Source organism: Theobroma cacao, chromosome 5, assembly GCF_053813885.1.
Source record: "Theobroma cacao isolate CCN51 chromosome 5, ASM5381388v1, whole genome shotgun sequence".
Taxonomy (NCBI): Eukaryota; Viridiplantae; Streptophyta; class Magnoliopsida; order Malvales; family Malvaceae; genus Theobroma; species Theobroma cacao.
In genome coordinates, this window is record NC_142643.1 from 26161785 (window position 1) to 26189614 (window position 27830).

The 27830-nt window shown below is 30.1% G+C and overlaps 1 protein-coding gene and 1 long non-coding RNA gene across 2 annotated transcripts; both read left to right on the forward strand.

The window, feature by feature from the left end:
* Positions 1-8074: 8074 nt before the first annotated feature.
* On the forward strand, positions 8075-9563 carry LOC108662312 (uncharacterized). Its single transcript, XR_001928216.2, has 3 exons — positions 8075-8185; positions 8842-8915; positions 9294-9563. It is a non-coding gene; the product is annotated as an uncharacterized LOC108662312 (long non-coding RNA).
* Positions 9564-16787: 7224 nt separating this feature from the next.
* LOC18598594 (Transcription elongation factor (TFIIS) family protein) lies at positions 16788-21061 on the forward strand. Its single transcript, XM_088806796.1, has 10 exons — positions 16788-17116; positions 17537-18030; positions 18131-18199; positions 18336-18418; positions 19234-19286; positions 19378-19529; positions 19664-19691; positions 19810-20123; positions 20198-20288; positions 20530-21061. The coding sequence occupies exons 2-10, from the start codon at positions 17554-17556 to the stop codon at positions 20652-20654; spliced, it is 1392 nt and encodes a 463-aa protein (XP_088662922.1). The 5' UTR covers positions 16788-17116; positions 17537-17553; the 3' UTR covers positions 20655-21061.
* Positions 21062-27830: the final 6769 nt, after the last annotated feature.

Sequence of the window (27830 nt, forward strand, 5' to 3'; positions counted from 1 at the left end):
GCTCAAAACATTTAAGATATGATCAATTTATAGCTCAAGAGAGAAGAGACAATTAGAAAGCTTGATGCTAATTTTAAAGCTAGACACTAATTGAGAAAACTTAAAACTTGATACCAATTATGCATTTCAACATTCAAGTTTAAGTGAGAAGCAATATAAGGCACAATAACTATTTTGGTGTTTAGAAAGATGTTACCAGTAGCGAAGAACACAAATGTGGAATCTCACCAAACCTTGTTATTGACTATCTTAATTCCTTATGATATCAAAGACAATGATTGACTACCCCTTAAGAAATCATAAGCTCAACACAAATTGTTAGAGATCCTTAATAGATTAGACATTAGGAGAGAAATCATAAGCCTAGAATAAATGAGAATTCAAATGGATATTCAATTTGTTTTCCTAATACTCAAGTATTTATGGAACTAAAAAAAAGTATGAGCATTTGAATAGATGTTCAACATATGCATCAAATACTCACATTTCAAGAAATACTTGCAAAATAGTTCCTAGGTATGTCTAAGGAATCATTAGTCTTCAAGCATCATTCTCAATTATCAATCATCATCAAGCATTCATTATTCATTCTCAATATCAATCAGCCAAGCAATATCAATCAAGCACTTCTAGGAAATTCCCTAATTCATATACAAAAATAGCAACTCAAGGAGAAATTAAAAAAAATATAATCATTAAGCATTTTTAACAAGTATTCTTCCAAATCATTTTCAAGCTGACATTCATCCAAGTCATTTTAAAGTAAGCATTGCAAGATGTATTCTCCCAATTATATATGAAATTGTCAATTCAAGAAGAACTTTCACAAAAGGCATATCATTATTAATGAAGCATGACTAAAGCATTTTGCATTTATTGTAATCATGTATGAAAGTTATGATCAAATAAGCAAAAATATGATTACAAGAAATAACATGGCTATCTTCCTTAATCATGATTCCAATTTTGTTCATCAAAATGTAAGCATGAGTTCAATATAGACATATACCCATTCAAAAAATATGCAACCATTGAAGTTCAAGGTACATGCAATATCTCAATAATTCATGATTCATGAGTGATATCAATTGTTATAGAATATTAAAAGTAAAACACTCAACTCATTAATATATTCAAAGTGAACATTCAATCATCAATGAATACCAATATCAATATTCAAGAAAGAGACATTTAATCAAAGCACATTAGGCATTCATTGCCAACTAAAGCTATAGGCCATATTTTGTTTGACATGTCAAGTTGTTTATGGTGACCTATAAGCTAAAGTTGGATGCACACAAAATCTTTAGATCATGTAAACGTTAAGGATCAATGAAGACATAGTTAACATTTAAATGCATATTCAAAATAAATTTCAACTGTGTCAACTCACAATATATGCCATGATCAAACTTGACAATCACATTCATGTTCAAATGCATAGCTCAAGTCAAGTTTTAGACTTCAAACCTTAAGGTCAAGCATAAAGAAAAATTATATAAGCATATGTCTTAACCAATATAGTAGATGAACCAAGAATATTTTCATTAAGTTCAATGAGTTCATCTTAATCGAATAAGTATGCATAATCAAGAAATCAATTTTGAAACAATCATTTAAGCATAAACGTAAATTATATTTCAAGAATTGTTCCTAGATTGGCATTTGAACATTTCAATTTTCATGAGAAGATATTTTCTATATATGCACACGAAAATCCAATCGGATTAACAAATTCAAGCATTGATGAACAATTTCTCATATTTCTATTTTATCATTGTAAATACATGAGAATTTATGGAATCAATATGAGTGTCCTGCCTGGGAATAAGTAGATTTATGTCATCAAAAAGGATTTCCCATTTTCAGCAAGTTTTGCAATTTCAAGAACATGTACTTGCACCAAATGATCATGAAAGTATTCATAATGCATGTTTTTAAAAGTCAAGAATCATCGTTCAAAAGGAAATTCAAAAAAGAAAATATTATAATGGACAAGAAGTAAAGTAAAAAGACATTTTGGAACTCAAAACCTATCCATTTTGGCTTTAGAGCACTCAAGAGTCGATTGCATATCTCTTGGGTCCATTTTTTATCATTCCAGCAGCATTGTTTGCATTTCGTTCTCCAATAGTCGACTAGCTATGCTAAAGAGTCAATTATGCTTGATTCTTGCATATTGAAAAGCCAAAGAAAAGTGCAAAACATGCAATTTTCTAAGGTATAATGATCTCAAAACATGGATTTGTGTGAGAACAATTTAAAGTTTCATTTCAACCATGTTTAGAACATCATTTTGGACATGTGTTATCAAAGATTCTTCAAGAAAAACATGTGAACTCAAATTTGGCTTTTATTGCTCATTGTTCACAAGTTCTAAAATAGTTGAAATGCTCATTTGAAGAATCATTCATTTAATATGCTCAAACATATTCAATTTATATCATGATACGTTACTATGACGTATAACATGTATAACAAGCATTTAAACAATGTTTAAACATAATAAGCATCAAATTTAGCATTTCCTACAATTTTCCAACATATGGACAAAAATGCCCTTGAGGTCATTCAAGCATTCATTTGCAATAAGATCAAGTTATAATAGCATTTTCAGCATAAGGCACACTTGTTCAAGTTTTGTATCATTGAAATCATTATAGCCTCGAGCGTTACAAGAAGATTTGTTCCTTTGCTTGAAAAATGCCATCAATGCCAAATTATCACACTCAAAATCATGCTTAAGAAATCCCTTTCAATCAATTTCACCAATCATAAGAGAAATACCAAGCAAAATAGGATTTATGCAGTTCATGTATCAAATCAATTTTGCTCAACCATTCTATATCATTAAAAATAAAGAATTAATAAATCATTTTCAATCAAGAAGGATAAAAAAATTTTGCAAGAAAATCAATTGATAAAGATTTAACCTTTCTTTGCAAACTTTTCAACTTGAAACATTCAAGATTAGACATGCTTTGTGAAAAATCATGAGCTCAATATCACTCAATTTTGTTCAATTATGCTTTAAATGATTTATGAAATGTGTAAGAAGCATAAAGAATCATGTTTATGCATGCCAACGGTCATTTGCAAATATCTCACAATTATGTTCCAAAAAAGCCCTTATGACCATTCAAGCTTACAAGCAAATATGCACATCCAATAAGAACAAGTCATAAGTATTCATTATGAAACAAACTTGTTCAATTCATATATCATTCTAAACTTAAAGGATGGCAACATTTTTCTCATATAAGCTCATTTTGCTTTAAAAGTACTAATTAAAGTAGTCAAAACTTTCAAGCTCATTATCAACCATCTTGAACTATTCAAAGAAGTTCTAGAATGTAAATCAAGATTGTTCAAATGGTTGACTTGTGTTAGGCACAAGGAAATCAACGACAATTTTTTTTAACTCAATTTTTCTTGTCTTAAGCTACTTGAATAGGTGTGAGTGAAGTCATCAAGTATGCTCATATTTCTATCACATTATCCAACCTTTTATGTTTCAAAATTATGTACAAAAATCATTTTTCCTCAAAGAAGTAGTATGGAAACAATGTCATAAATCATGAGGAAATTTTATAGAAACAATTTTCCATAACCAATCAATCTTAATAAAACAATTTTCTCAAATAAGGATGATGATATATTCAAGATCAAATATAAGTACATACTCAATCTTTAGATTCATACTTCCTTGCAACTTTTAGCATGTATCATATCAAATCAAGTTGCATAGCCAAGATTTATCAATAAAGCTTAAGGAATTATATACTTAATATCCAAGCAAGAATAGGTAACCAAAGTTTTCAATTACGAAAGGTAAATGATTTTAGAAACCAAGCTAAGTCAATGAAGCATGCAATAAATAAGCAATATAAAATCTCATTTAAATAAATAAAAGGTTTTTAGCATAAAGATCACCCATTTTCCTTTATGTGTGACTAAAGAGCATTCATGCTTCAAGAATTGTTCCTCCTTGCTCTAGCACACCTACAAGAGACATTTTTCATTTGATTTTTGGTATCCAAATTGCTTTGGATCCTTGAAAGTTAGTCTCGTTGCATAAAGTTCCTTTTAGAACCCACACTTGTCTAAATTTATAAGGTAAACATTTTTTAATTGAACAAGTGTATGAATAATAACTAAAACATTTTTTAATTAGACAAGTGTATGAATAATAACTAAAAAATGTGCAATGATTGCATTTGGTTATTTTGGAAGATGAGGAATTCATGAAAGCCTTTTGTTTCTCATTTAATAAATCTTCAAATTTTCTTTTCACATCAAAATTTTCTTTTTCCAAAATATCAATTTTCTTTTGGTAAGCTTCAAAATCCTTTTCCAAATTTTCATTTTTCTTTTGCCATCTTAATTTTTGCTTTCATTAAAAATTCATTTTCAACATCAAGTATGGAAATAATTTTTTTGTGCTTCATATTCATTTTCTCAAACTCAAATGCTAAATCCTCAAAAACATCATGCAATTCATCAAAAGCATATGAATTAAGTTCACAAGATGAAGAAATTACCTTTATCTCTTCAAGAACCATGAGGCATAATTCAATTTGATATGAAGATTCATCTTCACTTGATTCCTTGTCTGCATTTGCCATGTTGCTTGTTGAGCATTGATTCTAGCAAGAGTTGTCTTCCAATTTCTTTTCCATATTTGCTTCTCCATATAGCTCTTCTAATTTTTTCCAAATTTCCTTGGTACTTTTGCACATGAACACTTTATCATATTCTCTATAATCAAATGCATAAATGAGAATGTGCATGGCCTTAGAGTTGATTTGTACTTTCCTCATTTCAGCTGCAGTCCACTTACTTCTATCTTTGGGAGTTTTTTCACCATTTACCGAATTTGTGATCATAGGAATAAAAGGACCATCATAATGACATCCCATATCTCATAGTCATAAGTCCTAACATAAATGGACATTCTAGTACTCCAATAATGATAGTGTGATCCATCAAATTGAGGAGGCATATTTATGCATTGACCCTCAGCATCTACAAATGTTTTTAGAGCCATTTAGATCTCCCCTAAGGATATAAAGCCTTTAAAATGAGGGTTAGGCTCTGATACCACTTGTTGATCCCAAATAAATGTGCTAAAGGGGGATGAATAACACTTTTTGGCTCTTGGCAAAATGAGGAACTAATTTGAAAAGCAATGAAAATAAAAACAGAGTAGATAATGCACAGGAATTTAAAATGATTCAGTCCAAGACCTACATCCACTACCTTGATTATTCAATCAAGGATTTTCCAAATCAATCCACTATAAAAGGTGAAATTCACAAGCTTTCACCAAGCTTTACAATGGCTTTTACTAGGCTTAGTCAAAACCTTTCACAATGGTTTTTGCTAGGATCAACCAAAACCCAAAATGGTTTTTCAAAGGTTTAACCACAACCTTTCACAATGGTTTTTCATGGGCTCAACCAAAACCCAAAGTGGTTTTTCAAAGGCTCAATCACAACCTACAACAATGGTTTTTCACGGGATCAACCAAAACCCAACAACTAACTTTTCAAGGCTAAGTTAGAACCTATACACTCAATCAAGCAATCCAAGCTTGAATAAATCCCTTAGAGTGCCTTGCGCAATCTAAGTAATCAAGAAATGAAGCAAAGATGAAGTACAATTGATCACCTAGCTGATCTAAGATGTACAAAGTTAAGCTCAAACACTTTTTCAAAGGATGGGAGTGAAATACAAGTGCAAAGAAAAGGTTTTTGGTCTTCTAAGCTCAAAATCACTATGGATGGCTTCTCTATGTTGTTTTTGACTGTTGGACAAGCTTTAAATACTTGAAAAATCATTTATGGCCGTTGGAAACAAAAACTAGCCGTTATTTTGTCTTCTAGTGCTCAATTTAAATTTTCTGACAGAATGATCTTAGTTGACTAACTGCGCTCTTAGTCGACTAAGTTGTCTCTATCTTCTTATCCCAGTTTTTGGCAGTGAGCACTTAGTCGACTAACTTTCTTCTTTGTTGATTAAGTTGTTTCTGTTTTGAAGTCTAGATTTTTGGCAGTATGCTCTTAATCGACTAACCCATTTCTTGGTCAACTAAGTTTTTTTTGTTTCTCAATCCTCTTGAGCCCGCCAACTTCTAATTTGAGTTTTTACTAACTAACACCCTTCATTATCCAACTAAGAGGCTTATGTTTGTATCCAGCACCCGCTTAGCTGATTACATCTTGTGTTAACTAGTTAGGACTAATCTGTCTTCATTAAAGCTCTTTCTTCTTTGCTTGTTTAACCAATTAACCCATTTTGCAACTGCATAAGCATCTTGACTTGCTTCCATATACTAAATATATTAATGAATTTAAGCTTTCTCCTGCACACTTAAATAATATAATTAGACATCAATGAATGGGAATATTTTGCTATCATCAAAAAAATATAGAGTCAACATTCTCTATCTCTTATTTTTGATGATGACAAAACACTCCTAGATTAATAGTGCAATGTCTACGTTGAATATAAATGCTTCAAATCTTTATGCATAATGAGTTGCTCCCCCTTAGTCAATGCATCTAGTTTTCTTTAAAGATTTGCAATAAACTATTTATAATATCCATAAAAGCTAAACAAGATATACAATGCCCACAGTAGCTAAGCAAGATATATTGAATATCCATAATAACTAGCACATAATATTCAATAAAATCATAATTAAGCATCACACACATAAATTAAATATGAAAACCTATTTAACTCTATTTGATTTAGTATTCCTTCTCTTTTTATTTTCATCATTATATTCAAAACTCCTCCTTAATGAGTGCATCAACATTTTCCTTTAATCTTTAAATCAAACTTTAATGAATGAGAATCATAAGCACTCATACACCTAAGTTATACAAGCTTATAGATATAGTTCAATAACTTCAAGAGTCAAGCTTGTGTCAATGTAAGAACAAGCGTATGGGAGTTAAATCATTTCAAGAAATTATCAAGAATTACTCAAATAATGCTCAAGCAAATTTGATCATTTTGTCATAATCAAAACTATAATAATTTTTAAGCTAACATATAGTACTCATCCATTTTGTACCATGTGCAGATAAATAAGCCACTAGACAGAGCATTGCAAGGGTCGCCCATTGACAAATCGATTTTGGCATTCGGTAGGTGCCCCATTTTGGTCACTCCGCTAGGTTAGGTCCACATTAGCTTCTGCACTCAAAATTTTAAGTTTTAAAAATAATGTATTTGGGATATTATAGGCACTGTGTCAAACCCTGCTCTATAAAGGAATTATGGTGTCATTCACATACTCGATAGAATGTTTGTATATTGAGAAAGCCCAAGAAATTGACAAAAGATGATATTGCCCCTAGAAGTACAATTAAGTCGATTAAACATCGAACAAGATAAAATCGAGATCTTAAAGATGAAATTGAGAATTTCACAGCTCAGGAATGACTCAAAATGGTAATTTGGAGTTCGAGGTCCGATTTGGAGTCAATTCAAAAAATTGACTGGTTAGGGGCAAAATGGTCATTTTACAATTTAAGGACAAAATGGGAATTTTTAAAAAAGATTTTCTTAGCCCCATTTGACGTGTTTGAGTATGACATGAGTATTGAAGTACAATTGGAAGATTTAGCAATGAAAAATATGAGTTTTCGGTATTTTTAGAGTATAGGGGCAAAATGGTAATTTTACCACCCAAAATCGAAAATTTAATTTTTGAAAGGATTTTGATCAAATTTAATTATTTGGAGTGTGAAATGAGTATGAGGAGTGAAAATTATGCATTATGAAAAATTTTTAATTTTTAGGGCAAAAATGTAATTTTTGAAAAGTTCAAGGGCAAAAGTGTAATTTTGAAAAATTTGTTCCACCAAAACTTTGAAAAAATCTGAAAATTTTACTTAAGACTTGGATAAGTCAAAGGGAATGAGTGGTGGAAAAAGTAGGACAAGTGGATGGCTAGAAAAAAAAATGAACTAATAAAATATTCAAAATATGAATAAAATAATATTATTTCATTAAATTAATAAAAAGGCATAAAAAAAATAGCCCATAACTCATTCTTCTTCTTCAACATTCGGCCAAGCAAGAAACAAGAGAGAGAAAGGAGAAAATAAAACCCTAGCCAAGAAATTTAAAGGGAAAATTGGTGGAAATTCAAAAATCAAGTGAAAAAAAGGTAACATTTCTTAAATTTGTCTTGTGCTTTACCTTTCCCATGCATTTTTCATCATTTTTCATGGTTAAATCATGTGATTTGAGGATGATTTCAATTCTGATCATATGGGTTTAGAGAGAGAAAGTTGTTAGATAAAATTGATTTTGAGCTATGTTAGTGTTTAGTGTTAGTTTAGCATGTTTATGAGTAAAACAACAAGAAAAATATTTATTTTCTCCATGAATTTCTCTAGGCAGAATCTAGCCAATGGTATGTGAGGATGAGGTTGACTTTATTTTAAGAGAATTGGGTGGAAAAATGATGAATTATGAGGTTGGAAATTAAATGGGAATTTTCGGTGCAATAAATTGAAATTTTTACCCACTAGGGGTAAAAACGTAATTTATAGTCCGGACTGATAAATTGGACCAAATTCACAATGATTGAGGTATTGTGGATATAATTGGATAATTGAAATTGAAATGGATGGAATTGGAGTTGAATTGGGGATTTTAGGAATTTACACCGTGTATAGGCGAGTTAGGTCAGACACCGCAATTAAGCGATTGTCCAAGCATTTCAAACCCTATCTAGTGCATACGCATGGATAAGAGCCTGAAATAATTTATGATAAATTGACACAATTTATTGAATTTTGTGTCATGGATTATGGATAGGTGGTGAGTCAATTGTTTCGGGTAAGAGACTGCACCTGAGGGCAGAGGATAGGAGTATTTCTACTCCTAATACTGTGAGTAAACTTATTATCATTTAATTTATCTAAGGTAGTTTTTATGAAATTTTATAAATTTTATGAAAAATGGATTTAAAAAGGATAAATTTCGTGTTTTATAAATAAATGTGTTTTTATAAAATGGTTTTATAAATTGTTTGAAATTAATGATGAATGTTATTTTTTTTAAATAGAGTACATGGAGACTGTGGTTGTTAAGTATGAATTGCATTTTTAATTCAAATGGCTTATGATAGTGTGAGCATGCTTGGCTGGTTTATTGTATTGAAATTACATGAATTGTGGTTTGCCGTGCAAATTAGTTATTATAAAAAAATTACCTTGTTATGCTATTAAACTATTTTATGATTATGGTGGGGCTGACCTACACTGCAGTGGCAGGTTTCCGTTGACCATCCTATTAGAGGGGCTCGGTAAACCCGGCTAATTTCTTTTACCTCTGTGGGAGAGGTGCGTAGGGTAACTCTTGTGGAGGGGTTTGAGTCCACTTCACGCTTTACCACCACGTGAAAGTAAGATTCAGCCAACGTCAAGGGACGGCTGTTTTATATGAATAAGTCGTTTTAACAGCCTTGGTGGACTCGAGTGGATGCTTTGATGACGATCAAGTATCCCCAAGGATGAGTTTTGGCATGAGCCAAATTTTATGAGAAACATAAGTCTTGAAAATCATTTTAATTGAATTATAATTGTTTTCATGAGATGGAATAAATTTCTAAGTTATGAAATGCATATTGGGATGGGATATTTTATTGTCTCCATTTACTTGGCTTTAGATACTTTAGATGGTATCTGTTTACTCACTGGGATTATAAAATCTCACCCCTTCTTCTTATACATTTTTCAAGCTCAGAACAGTTTGTTGATAGTTGATTAAGACGAGAATTAATCTCGGAGTTGCATCGTAGAAAGTAAAGGTTCGTAGCCCTACATCTTCTTAGTCAGTTGGGGGCCCACGTGTCACTGTAAAAGTAATTTTATTCTTCAGTTATTTGAGTTAAAGTATGTATGAATATATTTAGCTTTTATACCATATTTTTGGCGAGTTTCGATATTTTCGAAAAAAAAATGACGAAAATGCCCCTGTGAGCCAAAAAGTAATATTTTATTGTTTTGATTTGGAAATGACTTATAATTTCTTGAAATGTGAGATTTAATAACTGTAGCTCACCAGGGAGATGCGAAAGCTGATGCTAAGCCTTGCAGGGTTTCGATCGGCATTCGGGGTAATGAGTGCCTATCGGGACGTCGCGGCGGTTGTCACGGGCTCGATGGGAGTTATGGGTTGTGACACACTGAGTGCCATGTAATATTGTATACTAAAGGTTGTTATGTACAAACCCGTCTTGAATGTTCAATGAATGACCTTATGATAATTGTATGAATTATGTGCTAAAGATGACGTAATATGTTGAACTTGAATTTTATTTATGAATATGACATATGAAATCCCTTGGCTATGTGTTATTTGATTTTGAACTCTAAGACTTACTTGGGTCTAGTGGGCTTACCTACTAGTGGCTTGTTTGTCGGTCACAAACGCTTGGGTTTGGGTTGTGACAAAAGAAAACAAAATTAAAATAAAAAATTTTAAAAATTATGTGTAAATTATAAAAAATTAATATTTTAATATTTTAATTACAATTATGTTTAAATTATAATAAAATATTCATATTTTAAAATATTAATGTTAAAAGTATTAAATTTTATTATATTAAATTTTTAATGAAAATATAAATTAAAAAATGAAAAGTGCAAATAGAGAAAAAATAGAAAATTATACTAATATTTTAATAATAAATTATTAAAACTTTAAAATTTTAATGAAAATAAAAATTAAATGATTAAAAAAGAAAAAATTTACTTATATTTGTCTTTTGGTATAAATTTTATTAAATTATATAAAGGGCATTTTTGTTTTTTTGAAAAATAAATCTTATTATAATAAAATGTTTAAGTTAATTATATATTATAAAAATTAATATTTTAAATTTTGAAATTAATTAAAATTATTAATATTTTAATCATAATGATATTTAAATTATAAATAAAATATTAGTATTTCAAAAAGTTAATGATTAAATTATAAATAAAATATTAATATTTAAAATTGTTAATATTTAATATCTTAATTATCAATATTTCAAATAAATTTTAAATTATTAATATTTAAAAATAAAATAAAAAAAATAATCATATATTATAATAAATGGTACTTTTATTTTTTTATCACATATTCCTTTGTTATTCCAAAATAATTTTTACCAACTAAACATTGCAATAAGTAATAATAATAATTTCTATCTTATTCCATTTTGATAATCAAACTATATAATAACATTTTCATTTTATTCCTACTTTATTCTATTCTCACAAAATACTTATTCTATTATATTCTATTCTCTTCCGAGAACCAAACTTGCCATTAACTACTTCAAATCTAAATAATTAATGCTTGTTTGGCCCGATCTTTATTTTAGCTTATATATCTCTTAAAAGTAGAAGTCAAGCTAAATAAGATTTTGAGAAGTTCTTAAAAAAATAATTTTTTTTTTAAGAACAAAATTTAAAAAGAAAGAGTTTAAAGAAAAGTTCTAGAGATGAGCTTTTATCTTCTCTTTTTTTAAAAATACGCTAGCTTTTTAAGAAAAAATCATCTTTCTCCATCGATCTCCCTCTCCTCTACCTCTTTCTGCAAATCAGCTTTCTCTAATGCAAATTGCGATCTCCCTCTCATTTACCTCTCAACAAAGACTACTTAAAAAAAAAAAACAGAAGACCCAATAATAGAATAGTAAAATCTAAGTTTTTTTATTCTTATAAAAATTAAAAGAAAAGAAGACCCAAAATTCAAATAAATATTTAGTACTATTTAAATATTTTCTCTCTTCTTAACCAAAAATGATTTTAATGTCAAATACGTTGTTTTCTCTATTTTCTTCTTTCTTGAGAAATTGAAGCATCAAGATCCAATTGCTTGCTAGATTAACAAAAATTTAATATTATTACTACTATTTCTTATATAGATTTTTTTTTATTTTAACATCTGAAATTGTATAGAAGTTCGAAATATACTTTTTTTACTTTGGTTTATTAGGTGATTGGATATAACATGAATACTTTTTATGACAATTTTAATCAAAATTAGAGTTTATATAGTTTATTTTATCAAATAACTTACTAAACAGTTTTAACTTAATTTTAAAAATAATTATTTTTCATAAAAACTTTATAATAATTTTGAAACTAAAAAAAATTTAACTCAAACTAATTCTTAACGAATTTTATACTAAGTAAATTTATTTAAAAAATCTTATTAAATCAATTTTAATCATTTGATCTTATCACTTCAAAATATTGATCAATTGTAAAAATAACAAGGCTCACTTCAAGAGTCAAGATCACGGAGTCACTTCGCATTACTCTTTAAAAAGTTAAATACTGAGACATGTATGATCAAAGTAAGAATGTATCGCGCTTTTTTCGTCGTATGTTTTCTCACATGCTTTTTGGCGTCGGAACACATTAAATGCTAAGACCCGATATGATTTTTTTATTTTAGCACCTTGGTTTGACGTCCAGGGCTGATTTTTAATGGCTTCGATGGCTCAAGGCTTTGGCAACGAGTTAGGTAGTTAGACTTGATGCCATGTCTCAGACGATGGCAACTCATATTAGAAAAGAGAGAGTGGAAAAAGATAAAGGACAAAAAAAAAAGAATAAAGTTAATAAAAAGTAATTATATTTCTGTCAAGCCCAGCCCTAAATTATTTGTCAAGTCATACATATAGTTGACATCATACCTGTGTACTAGAATATCTCGATAAAATAGGTAAAAGTCGGTATTGTACTTAAAAGTACAACTAAGTTTATTTATACCTCGAACTAATTAAAATAGAAATTTTAAGATGAAATTTCAATTTCACAATCCAGGGATTTCTCAAAACAGTGATTCGAAATTCGAGGTCCAGTTTGGAGTCAATCGAGAGAATTGATCGATTAGAGACAAAACGGTCATTTTGTCATTTAAAGACAAAACGAGAATTTAAAAAACAAAATTGGTAACAATTGATCAAGATTAATTATTTAGAATATTTAGAACATAATTGGAGTTTGAGGAGTGAGAAATTTTCAATTCTAGGAATTTTTGGAGTATAAGGGTAAAATGGTAATTTTACCATATCGGGAGTAAAATGGTAATTTTGCACCACCAACACTTGTCAAATTTGCGAAATTTAATTATGGTGGGAATGGATAAAGATGGAATAAAGGTATGGTGGAAAATTAAAATGAAAAGTCAAAATTTAAAAAAAGGGACCAATGACATGATGCCACGTGCCATGCCTTTATTAATTTATTATTTTTCCTTTTTAAAAGGCACAAAAACCAGCCCATCTTCCACCCCATGGTCGGCCAAACCAGCAAGAAGAGAGAGAAAATAAAAACCAAACCCTAGAGAGAGAAAATCAAAGAAAAAGTGTGAATTTTCAAGGAAATTAAGTGAAAAAGGTAAGATTTTTTCTATTAAGCTTGAGTTTTCTTATTCCCAAGCATTTCTCCTTATTTTTCATGATTAAATTGCATGTTTTCATGGTGATTTCATGGCTGGTCATATGGGTCTAGAGAGAGAAAATTGTTGAATTGATTTGATTTTGATATATGTTAGTGTTTAGTGTTAGTTTAACATGTTAGTAAACAAAATATGTAGAAAAAATTCATTTTTCCCTTTACCTAGCCTTAGCTGAATTTTCAAGTCAATGGTGAGGAAGAATGTGATGTTATTTTAGGTTATTTGATTATGAAATCATGGTTTTTGATATGGAAATTAATGAATTATGGAAAGAAAATCAAGTAGGAAAAATTGTGACAATGATGCACCATTTTTGCCGAATTTTTCCAATAAGGAATATGAATGTGGCTTTGCTAATTTTTGGGTTATTTGGCTGGACATTTGTGATTTGAAGCATTAGAAAAAGAAATGGGATCAATTGGAGCTAAATTAGATGCGTATTTTAATTTATCGAGTAAAAGATCGAAATAGGTCAATACGGTGTTTTGGCAAAATTTAGACCTTTTGCATTTCATACCATGCATTAGTGATCTAAATTAGTTATTTCAATTTAAGAGCAATGTAGTAAATTCCTTGATTTTATACTGTGTCAAGGTGGTGTGCCTTTCGACAAAGGCAAGGAAATTACGCTTGGGGATCACTAAGCTGAGTATACCCGAAATCTGAACTTTTGAAACCTGTGAGTAAACCTATTATCATTTGAATTATCTAGAGTAGTTTTTATTCAATTTTGTGATTTGTGAAAATTATTTTAAATTATGAATTTCTTGTTTTATGAGAAAAATATGAATTTATAAAATAAATTGAATTTTTTATAAATTGATTTGAAAATAGAATGTTGGATTTGAAATTTTGAGTAATTGGAGACCATGTGATTTATTGTAAATTATGATTTGAATTAAATGGCTTGTGATAAATTGGCATGATTGGCTGAATTTATACTTGTGTTGAAAAATATGAACTGTCTGTTTTGCCTTGATAAATTGGTTGGTAATATAATTGCCATGTTATGCCATTGAGATTTAATCAATTGGTGGACTAAAGATTAGCTACTGTAGTGGCGGGGTTCCGTGGACCAGCCTATTAAAGGGGCACGGTAAATTCCTTTATATTCTCACTTCGGTCATAGAGGCGCTTAGGGTATCTCTTGAGGTGGGCTTTTTGAGTGCACTTCACGTTAACCACCACATGGAGTGAGACTCAGTCAACGCCAATGAACGGCTGTTTTTTTTCAAAATAAAAATAAGTTTTATGATTATATAAAATTTTTCACAACCTTTGCGGACTCGATTGGATACCCGTAGTCCAGGTGTCCCCGAATACAAGATTTGGCATGAGTCAAGTTTTGAGAAATTCACGAGCCATATTGATTATTTGGTGGAAATGAATATTCGTGTTGTGAAAAATTTGCTGAAATGAATTATTTTTAATTGTCTCCTTTTACTCGCTTTTAAATAGTTTAGATGGTGTCTGTTTACTCACTAGGATTATGTAATCATAAACTCACCCCTCTTCCTATCTATTTTTCAAGCTCATGACAGTTTGTTGATAGTTGATTAAGACGAGAATTAATCTCGGAGTTGCATCTTAGAAAGTAAGGGTTCGTAGCCCTACACTTTCTTGGTCAGTTGGGAGCCCACGTGTCACTGTAAAAGTAATTTTATACCTCAGTTATCTGATTTAAAGTATGTATGAACATATTTATCTTTTACACCATGTTTTTGACTGGTTTCGGTATTTTTGAAAAAAAATGACGAAAATGCCCTTGTGAGCTAGAAAATAATATTTTATTATTTTGATTTGAAAACGACTTATAATTTCTTGAAATGCGAGATTTAATAACTGTCGCTCACCGGGAAGATGCGGAAGCTAATGTTAAGTCTTGCGAAGTTTCGATCGGCATTCCGGGTAATGAGTGCCTATCGATATGTCACAACGGTTGTCACGGACCCGATGAGAGTTCCGGGTCGTGACAATTTTATTTTATTTTTTACCATGTGGCAATTTTCCCTGTATCATTTCCACCGCCTATCATAAAATTTTTACTTTGATGACAGAGTTAATGGCAATTAAGGTCTCTATCCAAAATAGGGCTTAATTAAGGAAAAATAACTCTATAAGAACTCAATTGAAGAAAGATAGTAATATAAATCCAATAAATGTATAAATGTTTATTTATATTTTTAATAAGGCTTTGTTAATCATATTTTTGCCATTTTTTAAAGGAGAATTTTCTACTGTTGTGGTTGTAGATGTAAAAAAAAAAACAAAAGAAAATTGAGTAGGGCCCATATAAATAAAAGAAGGAAAAGGTAAGAATGTTATCTCAACCTTTGTTGAAATGTTGAAGATGATAAAAGGTTTTTCAAGGTTGAATCGATAAGGTCAAACCGCCATTCCTTTTGAAGAACCAAAGAGAATTCGAAAAGCCGCTAGGCTATTTTTCTTTTACCAAAATACCCGTCTCTAATACTGGTCAAAACTCAACACGCCTCACTCATCAGTGCCCACCGTACGTTAAATTTCAAACTCGGGAGAGCAGATCTACCATGACCCTGCTGTTACTTTGTCAGCATCCGTTCCCTTCTTATTCCGGCCTTTCCGACAGAGGTAACCCACACGTGAACTGCCACGTGTTAAAAAACCGAGCACCGTAATTATTACAGGGCCTATTACATCACAGTCGTGTAAGTGTTCCATGTTACGGTTCAATACCGAGTCGCCGAGTTTTTTCTTTTTTTTTTTTCAGACAAAGGGAGATGACCCTAATGTCCGAACTCCCAACCAGACCGGTACCGAACACGACACGTTTCCAAAATGAGAAGCCGAGTCATGACTCAAAACTCGTTGTCCCAAGTCCCAACAAACTCAATCCTACTTCTCCTCCAATTTTTACAATCACTGTTTATAAATAAAACTAGCATATTATTAACATTTAGTTTCCTTTTGCGCACACATTTCCTAAAGTGATTACTAAGACCTATTATATCTTATTATACAGTCAAATATTCAAAATTTATTAAAAATATCCTATTTCAATTATAATTGTTATTTATACTGAAAAATGTAATTTCATAAATATTTATTTGTTGTATAAAAGGAATTAAAAGGGATATGAAAAAATAAAATATTACCTAAAGTGGATAATCATAATATTAAATGAAATAAATTCTAAGGTAAAAAGAAAAAAAGTTGACAAGATTTTGGCCACATAGACAGGTAGACAGAGGGATGGCGCCAATTGGACAATGAACAAATTCCATTGTATAACTTGGTTTTCTTTTACATCCACTATGTGATACCCCTTTTGAGTATCGAATTTCTTCTCTTTCTCTCTCTACATCAGACAAAACAAAAGTAAAAAGAGAGGGAGAGGGGGGAGAAAAAGCTCTCTTCGCCTGCCTCACGCGAAAACGTTTTCCTTTTCCCAATTTCTCTCTCTGGACATCTGTGACCGATCAAGTCAAACATTGCCAAAAGCGAAAGGGAAATCAAAAAACAAAAATACCCTCTCTCACCGATCAATACCAAAATTGAAAATTTGGAAATTTGAAGGGCAGAGAGAGAGGTTTTGGGAAATAAAAAAATCTCAAGTCTTTTGCAGCACCTGGTTTTTGCTATAGCAAAGGTAGTTGGTCGCAATTTCCTTTCTTTTTTTATTGGGGTAGTTTTCCTTTTATTGTTTAGTTTTCTCCAGAAAATTCAAGGTATTTTCCAGGAAAGTTAATTTTTTTAAAGGAATCTGAGGAAAACACGAACAACCCAACTTTTTTTTCTGCCTATCTTGATTTCTTTTGTTGGTATCCTCAAATCCTATCATTGACGTAATCCATTCGATCATCCCTATCATCGTCAGAATACCCAAACTTTTACAACACCCCTAAAAATTAATAAAAAAAAAAAGAAAAAGGAAAGAAAGACCAATAATATTGAATTAGTAGTTTTGAGTTATTGATTTCGATCCTCCATGAGAAAAATCGATTTCCACTTGAATCCCATTTTTTTTATCTGAATTGGATCGAATTTGTTGTTTTGTTCTGGAAAAAAGAATTTAAAGTAAAAAGAATGGCGATGAAAGGTGTGCCATTAGAGCAGTGGAGGGATTATTTCCGGACAGCAAATTCGGACATATTTGATATAATCGATCATGCAATAACGGTGGCAGCTTTGGATTGTCCTAAAGAGTTCAGATTACGCAGAGATCAAATTGCTGAGAAGCTCTTTACTTGTAAATTCACTCGCTGTTCCGGTTGCGACCGTGTCAAGTTGGTGGTCCCTGAATACGGAGCCGATAACGGCAGAGGCTGCCGAGCAAGGTTTAAAGGAGAAGCTGATGAAGAAGATGGATGTGAGTTTTTCGAGGCAGGCGGTAGCAAAGAGAGCAAGGCTAATAGTAGCAGAGATGATCCTTTGATTAATCAAATTGCTAGTAATTATAGCTATGGAGAGGCCGAGGCTTTGACTGACGAAATTGAAGAAGAGTCTATGATGGTTGGGGAAGTCTACAGGATCAAAGAGATTCTTCACAATAGTCAAGATGAGGTCTGTTTGCACTTTGGAGTTCAACATATCGCCTTCTTTGGATTTGCTTCCAGGATAATTTTTGATGCATACCTTCTTTTGTTATTGATGTTTCTTGCAGTCTGATTCTGTGTTGTTCGATTCATTGAGGCGACTTCAGTTAATGGCTTTGACTGTGGATATTTTAAAGGTTGATTGAAAGCTTTTCCACTCTTTTGAATTGGTTTTAGCCTCTCTCTTTTTTTTTTTTTTTTCCTTTTTTGTTACTCTGCTCATATTGCTTGGACTGAAACATGGTAATCTGTTTTGTTTTCTTCCCTTTTCAGGCAACTGGGATTGGAAAGGCTGTTAATCGTGTCAGGAAGCATTCATCGAAGCAGATTCGTCATCTTGCACAAACTCTCATCGAGTATGACTTTATTCCCTGTACCTTCATTGAAATTGAATGTTTCTTTCTTTTGTGTGATAAACATGAATAATATGTGCTGAATTGATTTTACTTTTAGGAAAAAAACTTGCAATTTGGTTTCTACTTACCTGGCATTCAAAACTGAATTTGCTTTATATGTATTATTACCCGTCTTTTATGTCTTTCACGGCGTCGCAAGATTGCCTGTCTCTACAGATTACCGAGCAAAAGAACTGATTCTGCAATTCATCTGAATCGTTGCGTGTATTCCATAAATTCAGCTTCATAATTGACAATCAAAGATTAGGTGTTTGTGGAACTGTTGGCTTTCTCTAAATAGCATATATTGATTTTTGCTCGGTCTATATTCACCATTAGTATAATTGTTACTGCAGACGTCAACAACTTTACTAGTAGAACAGCCTACTGTAGTTTCTTCTCAGTTATTAATACTTGCGCCTCCATTTGCTGTGCTTTATCTTCACATCTGTTGGACAACTAGGCTGATTATGTGTTGTTTTGCCTCTTCAATCTGTTAATATACAAATTAGTGGACCGCTTGGATGGTATAGATAGATGGTTGTGCGCTTAGTTTCAGCTTCATTGCAAACATACTGAAATTGGATCACTCAGCATTCCTTTTATGAATGATTGGTGGCTTACTGAACACATCTCTGAAGCCTTAAATGATGCTAGGCTTGTCTGATTCCTTGACCTAAGCATATTAATTGCTTTTTCACTGCAGTACAAATTTATTGTTTTATAATTGTCTAGACTGTAAGATGCACTTTTTCACCCAGTTTTGTGGATTGCAGTGGTTGGAAGGAATTGGTGGATGAGTGGGTTAATGCTGCAAAGGCTATTGCTGGTAAGAACCAGTTTACCAGTATTGTTAATTCATGGAAATATGCGTTACTTCTTTTCCCCTTTTTTATTAATTCTTGAATTTGTGAATGAAGAGGGTACCCCAGAATCTGTGAATCCATCTGTTCTTGATAATGAAGAGGAAAAAGAAGAAGAAGAAGAAGAAGAAGAAGAAGGGCTTCCATCTCCTCCTTTAGATGTAGGAGCTTTCTTTGCTACTCAACCTACATCAATGGAGCTCTCACAGGTAAAAGAAGTTAATTTTTTTCATCTGTTATTTTTTGCATTCATTCATATATGAACTTCTTCTTGTTATTATGCTTGTGGACTGATTGGAGCTTTTTTTATTTTTCCTCATCACTGGTGCTGCATTATGTGAAGTTTTTTGACGGCATGGATGATGATGGAAGTGAGTTGAATTTGCTACTTCTAATGCTTTTCTTAGATAGCTTTTGCCATTTGGTTTTTCTCTATTTGAATACCCCACTTCTTAGATTCATGAATATTATCCGTGAATGTTGTTTCAGATCCTCGCAACAGTGGAGAATTCATCAAGAACCTGGACAACAGAAGAAAACCTTCACAGGAGAACCAAAATGTGTCAAAAAGGAAACAGCAGACTTCAAGTGAAGCAGTTCTGCTCACCAAGGATGACAAGAGTCGACAAATGAAGAGACAAGAACCTGTTGACAACCCTAATAACAAGCCCCAGAGAAAAAATATGGGGTCTGGGAGACCTCCAAAACATGATATGGAGCAAAAGGCCAACTTTGAATCAAAGTTGCTGCTGAAATCAGATAAGATGGCTGTTCCAAAGAAGCCTCTCAGCAGTCAACAAGATGTAAGTGCAGGATGTTTCTGTACTTAGAATATGCACCTTCAAAATCTTTTTCTGATCACTGCTTCTTTAATCAGAAATTCAAGACTTCAGATGACATTGCTGTCCAGCGAAAGCTTGAGGCCACAAAAAGGAAGCTTCAAGAGCGATATCAACAGGCTGAGAATGGTTTGTCTCTTCCCCTCTAAATTCTGTACGAGTCCTCTATAGTATGATTAAAAATGTCTTAAATTTAATATTTTCCTTGTGCAAGTGAGATACTAGGTTGCCGAGGAACTGATTTATGTTTGATTTAAATGACAAATTACTAAGTTGATACTGCCTCGAAATTTAATTACAACTTCCCACTCAACTGTGGTTGCATCAATCTGCCAAGAACTGCTCTGATAGTGGTTTCTGTCTTTAACAGCCAAGAGGAAGCGGACAATACAGGTAATGGAGTTGCATGACCTTCCAAAGCAAGGGTCTGTCCCAAAAAATGCATATATGAAACCTGGGAACCATAATCGGCAGTGGGTAAATGGAAGGAGATAGTGTCATTTGGAAGAGTGGTGTGGATAGCCTTCATAGTTTCTTCCATTTTGCAAATTATGTGGAAGAATACCAATAATAAACAGGTGCAGAGTGACCGGAGCCACTTCAGCAATCAATAATAAGAATTCTTTTCAGTGATGGTAGCGCTGTGAAGCTACAGAAGGGACATTCTCAAATCAAACTTTTGAGTCTGTCTTACATTTTGAAACTTTTAAGGTATAGGGACTTTTTCTTTTGCTGATTAGATAGGAAGTATAGGATGGGTAAATTACACATTTGGAGACTGAATTCTTGAAGCAATGCTTGAACGTATCTCTGTATAGAATCCTGATTTTTAGCGCACCCCTTTGATTGACATCTCAACATTCTTTTTCCTCATAATTAACACCTGAATTTACTTGGAATAACTGTTTCGTAGTGAAATGATAGTGATCAGTTCTAATCTCTGTTGTTTTTCTTTATCGAGTGGAAAAGGAAGAGCACACGCATGCATACAGACACAAGTGAGGTTTAAGTCCATGGAATAGGTGTAAGCTGTTTTGACATGGTGTAACATCTTGAATTTTGATGTAATGAGCTATACCCAATTTTGTCCTGAGTTTGGTTGTAGACCACCCCACAAATTTTCTAACTTATCACTAGAAACTTAGCCAGCTGTGTTAACAAAGAAAAAGAGCACTTCTGGCATCTCAATACTGTAAATAGTTATTATATTTGGAATCTCAATCTCAAGTGTCTTTTATAGAATTCATTTCTTTAAATAAACATGTTACTAATCACCTAAGTTAATTTATGACATCATTTTTACTTCACCACCCATATGTATTATAAAAATCCTTATCCTAATATACTATATGTAGTGGAGATATGGTATTAAAAATTTCACTAGTAGATTTATATGCTTACTATTTGTCTATATAATTGTAAATAAGGAAATCAACATTGATTTAGAAGTATGAAATCTTCTTTAGTGTACCACCCATATCTATTATAAAAATCCGTATCTTATCATAATTAATATACTAAATATAAATATATATAGATATATTGGAGATATGGTATTAAAAATTTCACTAGTAGATTTATATCCTTACTATTTTCTATATTATTGTAAATAAGGAAATCAACATTGATTTATAAGTGTTTATAAATCCGTTCGAGTTTCAGTCAGTCTTATCAAGTTTTTAACTTTTTAAAGTAAAATATAAATCTGACTCAATGCATTCATTTAGTTATTATTTTATTATTAAAATAATAAAATGTCATTCTATTTTAAATTTTAATTAAAAATTAATGAAAATTAAATTTTATTTAATAAATTAATCAGGTTTGATTAAATCAGACTTAAACCTAAAAAATTGTAACAAACCTTACCCATGGTTGGTCGACCTTGTTGACTTGGATAAATAACTCAATTTATAGACACCTATATATTAATTTTTTAATTTAATAAACATAAAAAATATATAAATATATTATAGCATTTTTATATTATATTGTCTATGGGTTGGACAAAAAAAATCTTTTTGTATGAATATATTAAAAGAAAAACAAATAGAAACCTAGTATTAGGTTGACTGGCATGAATTAGCTCCATCAGCCTTAGTACCAGAATGCTAATAGCGTCACCTAATAGGGCAAGTACACATGTATTAAATTGTTTGATAGGAGTGAATATTTATCATATAAAAGCATGATTTAACTGGTAAAAGCAGGGAGTGATAAGAATGGAAGTAGTAGTCTATTCTCATTGACAACCTCCGTTCCTCCTCTTCCACTGCCTCTCCACTTCCATATTTCACAATTTTTTTTATTTTAAAAAAGAATCTCCACTCATTAATGTTTTTCCATTTTTGTCTTCTTTTCCACACATGGGAGCTTGATGGGTTGGATTTTCTATAAACAAATATTATCATTAAAAATAGTATTTGATCCACTTAATATTATTATTTTTTTCGTTTTTAATAAACCAATAAATAAAACACTTAATTTTATTAAACTAAAACGTAAGTTCAAAGTAAATCGAATAAATAAATCAAAGAAAAAAGATGATGTAAAATGATATAATATTCCTTGTAAAGAGTAAAATGAAAATATAAAAAATCCCATTAAATACATGTTAATACTTTTTGAAAAAAAAATTGATTTATAAATTCGTATAAGTTTTGAATTTTAAAGATACAATGCTTTACTTTCATTGTTGTAATCGAAAAGCTCTTTAATAAGTATAAGCTGCCAAGCACACATTCTACAATTTGTGTCTTCTCCTTTAAAAGAGGAATGGAATTCGAATTTCACCTCTCTAAAAATTAAAAAAGATATAATATATTTTAAATTATTTTAAAAAATTTAAATAAATTTTATTCTTTTATTACATTCAATTAAATTTTTATATTTTCATTTCGAGTCAAATAAATCTTTATGATTAATAATTAACTAATATTAATAAAAATGTCACTTATTATTTTTTATACCATGTGATATTGACATAGAAAGTGAAAATGTAATGTGATGATATTATAATGCCATGTCAACATGCCGCTTTATTATTTACTATAACATATCAATAAGCTACATTAATATTACGTGACATAAAATGATAAATAAAAATTTAATTAATAATAATTAATTAACGATTAATTATAAGTGTTTTTATCATCTATATATATATATATATATATATATATATATTATGACAAATCAAAAGCTTCATTTGTTTTTTGTAAGAAGAAGAATGTTATAGATGCTAAAACTCTAGAGATCAAGTTGATGCTGGTGTGAAATTGGGAATGATGGCAAGACTTGGCAACTTGGCAACCCTACCCAAATTTCAAAAATATGGAAGATGTCTTATCAACCTATCTATCTACCTATCAAATATTCCCAAAATTTTGTTAGATATACTTGTCCATAGTGGTTGGCAAATGTGTTACAGTAGCAGATATAAAGGATCTAAAAATCGGAATTCCTTTTAAGGAAATTTAATGTCTCATGTTACTTTATAAAAACTCACTATACTATCATCCCATTGCAATAAGCCTAAAATAAGTTCAAAAGATAATAACTACTTCATACCGTATATTGTAATAATTTTTTTTTGATAAATAAGCAAATTTTATTTGTTAGATGTCAAAATCAAATTGACTTGGACTTTATGATTATGTAAAAGTGTTAATTTTATGTCAAAATCGCAACTCCCTGTAAAAGTGTTAATTTTTTGCAGTTTTTATGGGGTAAGATTTTTTAAAATAGGGTTTCTGGTCATCACCACAAAAAATTAAATTTGTCTTTTTCTGACCGAATTTTTTAATTGGAAAAAGTAAAAAATTCATTGAATTTGATTTTTTTAATGAATTTTCAACAGCAAATTTTATTGAAACATTCATCTTTAGAAATTAGTCAATAATTTTATTGATTGATAAATTTGAAAAACTCGTCGAAAAAAAAGTTAACTTTTTCTAAACCCTAAATTTTAAATTTTTTTATCAAATCAATTATCAACTATGAATATTAATTTTCTCACCACGTCAACTACAAGTTATTATTATTATTTCTCATATACTCATTACTTTTATATGCTAATGTGTGTGTATATATATATATTATAAGATATAAAAGGTTACTAAATAAGGAATGCTGATGTGAATACTTGTGTAGACAATTTATTATCTACTTATTTTAGCGACACATAAAATAATTTCTAAATTAATGTTATTTGGAAAATAGATATCTAATTCAATACGTTATTTAATATCGATATATTTTTTAATCTTTCAAAATCTATCTTCCCTGTCTTTAAAATTTTTTTATCTAATTATGCTACCCATTATTCTATATGACGTCATATATCTCTTTTAGACTAAACATTTCATACCAAGAAGCACCATTAAAAGGTAAAATCCTACTTCCTCTGCCTCACTAGCCAAAATTATTAATCTTGAAACTTAGATTAAATCGGATTAATCCAAAATAAAAGCTAGGGTTAGATTTAGCGCTAAATTAAAACTTTTTTAGGGTCTAAGAAATACATATGGTAATGTAGCTTTTGAAAACCATTGTCTGATTGGAAAAAAATTCTGTTTAATATTACATTTAATTATTATTAATACATAATATATTTGGAAGCAACATGGTAATTATTTATTTATTATTAATTATTGGTGTCTATCCTTTTGAATTTATTTTTGCCAATAATTGAGTAAGTTTTTTTTTAAATTTCTTTGTGTTTATATATTACTTTAGGTGGTATTTAAACCATTTGATATATATTTTCTAAAAAATTCGTAAGGTTATCTCAATTGAATACTAGCACCAAAAATTGAGTCAAAGTAAATTGAATTGTATTAAAATAAATGAGAGGTTAAGTTCCACTTTATTTGCATCTAATACACATAGGTGGGGTTATAATTGAAATGATAGGAAAGACTTATAACATAATTTCTCAACTATAAGACCTTAAGACATTAAATTCCCATAATTAGATATGAATAGTACGATATAAGATTACTAATTACATGCTACTATGTATTTACGTTAACCTGAGTTAATCGGGGACTTAATAAATGCTATATGCCCCCGTACTCGTAGCCTTTTAGTCGGTGTCTGTAGAGTAGATATCTTCAAAGTTTTTGATCTTCTTGGGCTGCTCAGGTTGACTAGTAGAATTCTACCGCGGCAACTCAAAACACGTTTCGTCTTACCTAAACATTAATTAACTAACCACTAGGGTGCTGAATTAATACTTAATTTGATCGTTCACAATCTTATAAATCGCACATGCTTTCCATTCTCTAACAATTTCTTTCAACCTTTTTGATTTTGATTAGATAAGTTTTCCCACTCCATATTTAATGTGCCTTACCAATGGAATTGCCCTTCTGACTTCTTGAAACCTTGACTATTTTTGTGATTATCCGAGTCAACCTAATTTTTAAAAGAAAGAAAGTCATCATCATCGTGTTCATTTTAGAAGTTTTAACGGGTCAAGTTGGATCGAGTTAGGTTTTATTGATATTTTGAAAAGCCTAAGCTTCAACTCAACGAAATCTGATCCATCTATTTAAATTTATTATTCAAATATTAAAATATTCAAAAAAAATCTTGAATTATTTAATTTTTTAAAAATTTTTATATTTTTATTACGTTCAATTAAGTTTATATATTTTTATTTTGATTTTCATAAGTCTTTATAATTAATAATCGATTAATTATCTTTAATTAAAATATTATTTATTATTTTATATCTATATAACACTGATCTGACATTGACTTCACACAATTATGAAAATGAAAATATCATATGATTATATAATTATATCACATCAGTATTCATTATGATATGTCAACACTACATCAATAATTAATTAACTATTAATGTTATGTAACTTAAAATAAAAATATAAAGACTTACTTAAACCTAATGAAAGAATAAAGTTTATATGATCTTGAATAGTTTATAGACTTTTTAGATATTATGTTATTTTTTAATATTTTAAATATATTCTAAAATTAAAATTTTAATTAAATTTTATATTATATTAATATGATAATATTTTCAGGCTGAGTTCCAACCCAAGAGAAGGATGTCCAAAGCTCAGCTGAAAAACACCTGTACTCATCAAGTTACCGTAGGATAAGAATAGGAAAATGTTACGACATATTTTGTCCATATTCAAGTAGACAAAAATGTAATTGCGCTCGACTTTAATTTATTTATAATTTATGTTATTGTATTTATTCTGACATGAATAATGATTTAACAGATTGGGTTCCCAAAATTATTACAAAACATTGATGTATAGTTTTACACTAATTTTTGTTGATTAGAGAAATTTCTTACTTTACTAAAATTCAATTATTGAGAAAGAACTAGTTGGCTTATGCAATATTGTTATTGTCAATTACCTTCTAATTTTTATTTTATTATTTTATTATTTCATTATTCGCATATTTATTGCACTTGGAATGCTAGTTAATTAAGGTACTCTTTGATAATTGAAAAAATTCAACACTAAAAAAAATTAAAATATTGAATTTATGTATTTTTTTGTTTGCTATGTATATTGAAAATTAAATAGTGAATCTTTTGTAAAAGAGAGATATAATTTTATAAGAGATGTATTACAAGTATTTTGCAATAGTGAAAGTTTAAAAGAAAAGAATAAATGTTAAAAAGAAATGTAATATTTATGTAATTAAATAACATTCTTTCCAAAAATAAAATTGACTAAATACTTTAAGTGTTTGTTCGGCCTTGATTGTTGACACTTGGGTTTTCTAGTATGGAGGAATAGACCAGAATTGATGGTGCAGTTGAGATGGGACCAAAATCTTTAGCTTTCTAACAGTCATGGAGACGGGCATGTGGTTACATCTCATAGGAATAGTAGGTGACTTTTGATTTTTTTTTTTTAATCTTTTCACCCATATCTTTTCTGACAAATGGTCTCCTCTTTTTTCTTCTTTTATTTTCCTACACTTTTTTTTTTATATAATGATTGTTAGACAAATCTATAGATCCACAATTTTAGATTATTCAAGGACCGCACTTGAGTTTAGAATAAAAGCTTGACTTAATCCATAATTCATTGTTATAAAATATGATACATTTTGTTTTATTTATTATTTTTTAAAAGGTATGTTTTTGTTGATGTTAAAAACAATAAACAAAAAACCATAATGTAGTTGGCTTATTAATGTACATAAGAAATAGAAAAAGAAATAATAACCCCAAGACATTTTGGAGAAGCTAGATATGGCAATGTGTAGCTACTTAAATAAGCATTACAGAAAGGGGCGGCTGACTCAAAGACAACAAGATAAGGATTAAAAAATTTTAAAATTAGTATATTGAATTTAATCAACAATTAAAATATTGATAATAAAAAATAATTTTATATAATATGTCAATTAAGAAAAGAAAGATTTATAATAATTCTTTAAAAAAGTTGTGCTTGATCATGTTTTCTAGATTCAAATTCATAAATTATTGATTATATAATAAAAAAGTCCATTTCTTTATGATTAAATCTTGGATGTTTTAAGCTTTTTCAAAAGACGTCACTACCAAAAAACAGCCTTTTTTCAATTGAATTTTTCATTGGAAAAAGGCTGATTTCTGTTGGAAAAGCCTTTTTTCAATGGATTTTCAGCAGCCTCGTCGGTAATACTTTCCGT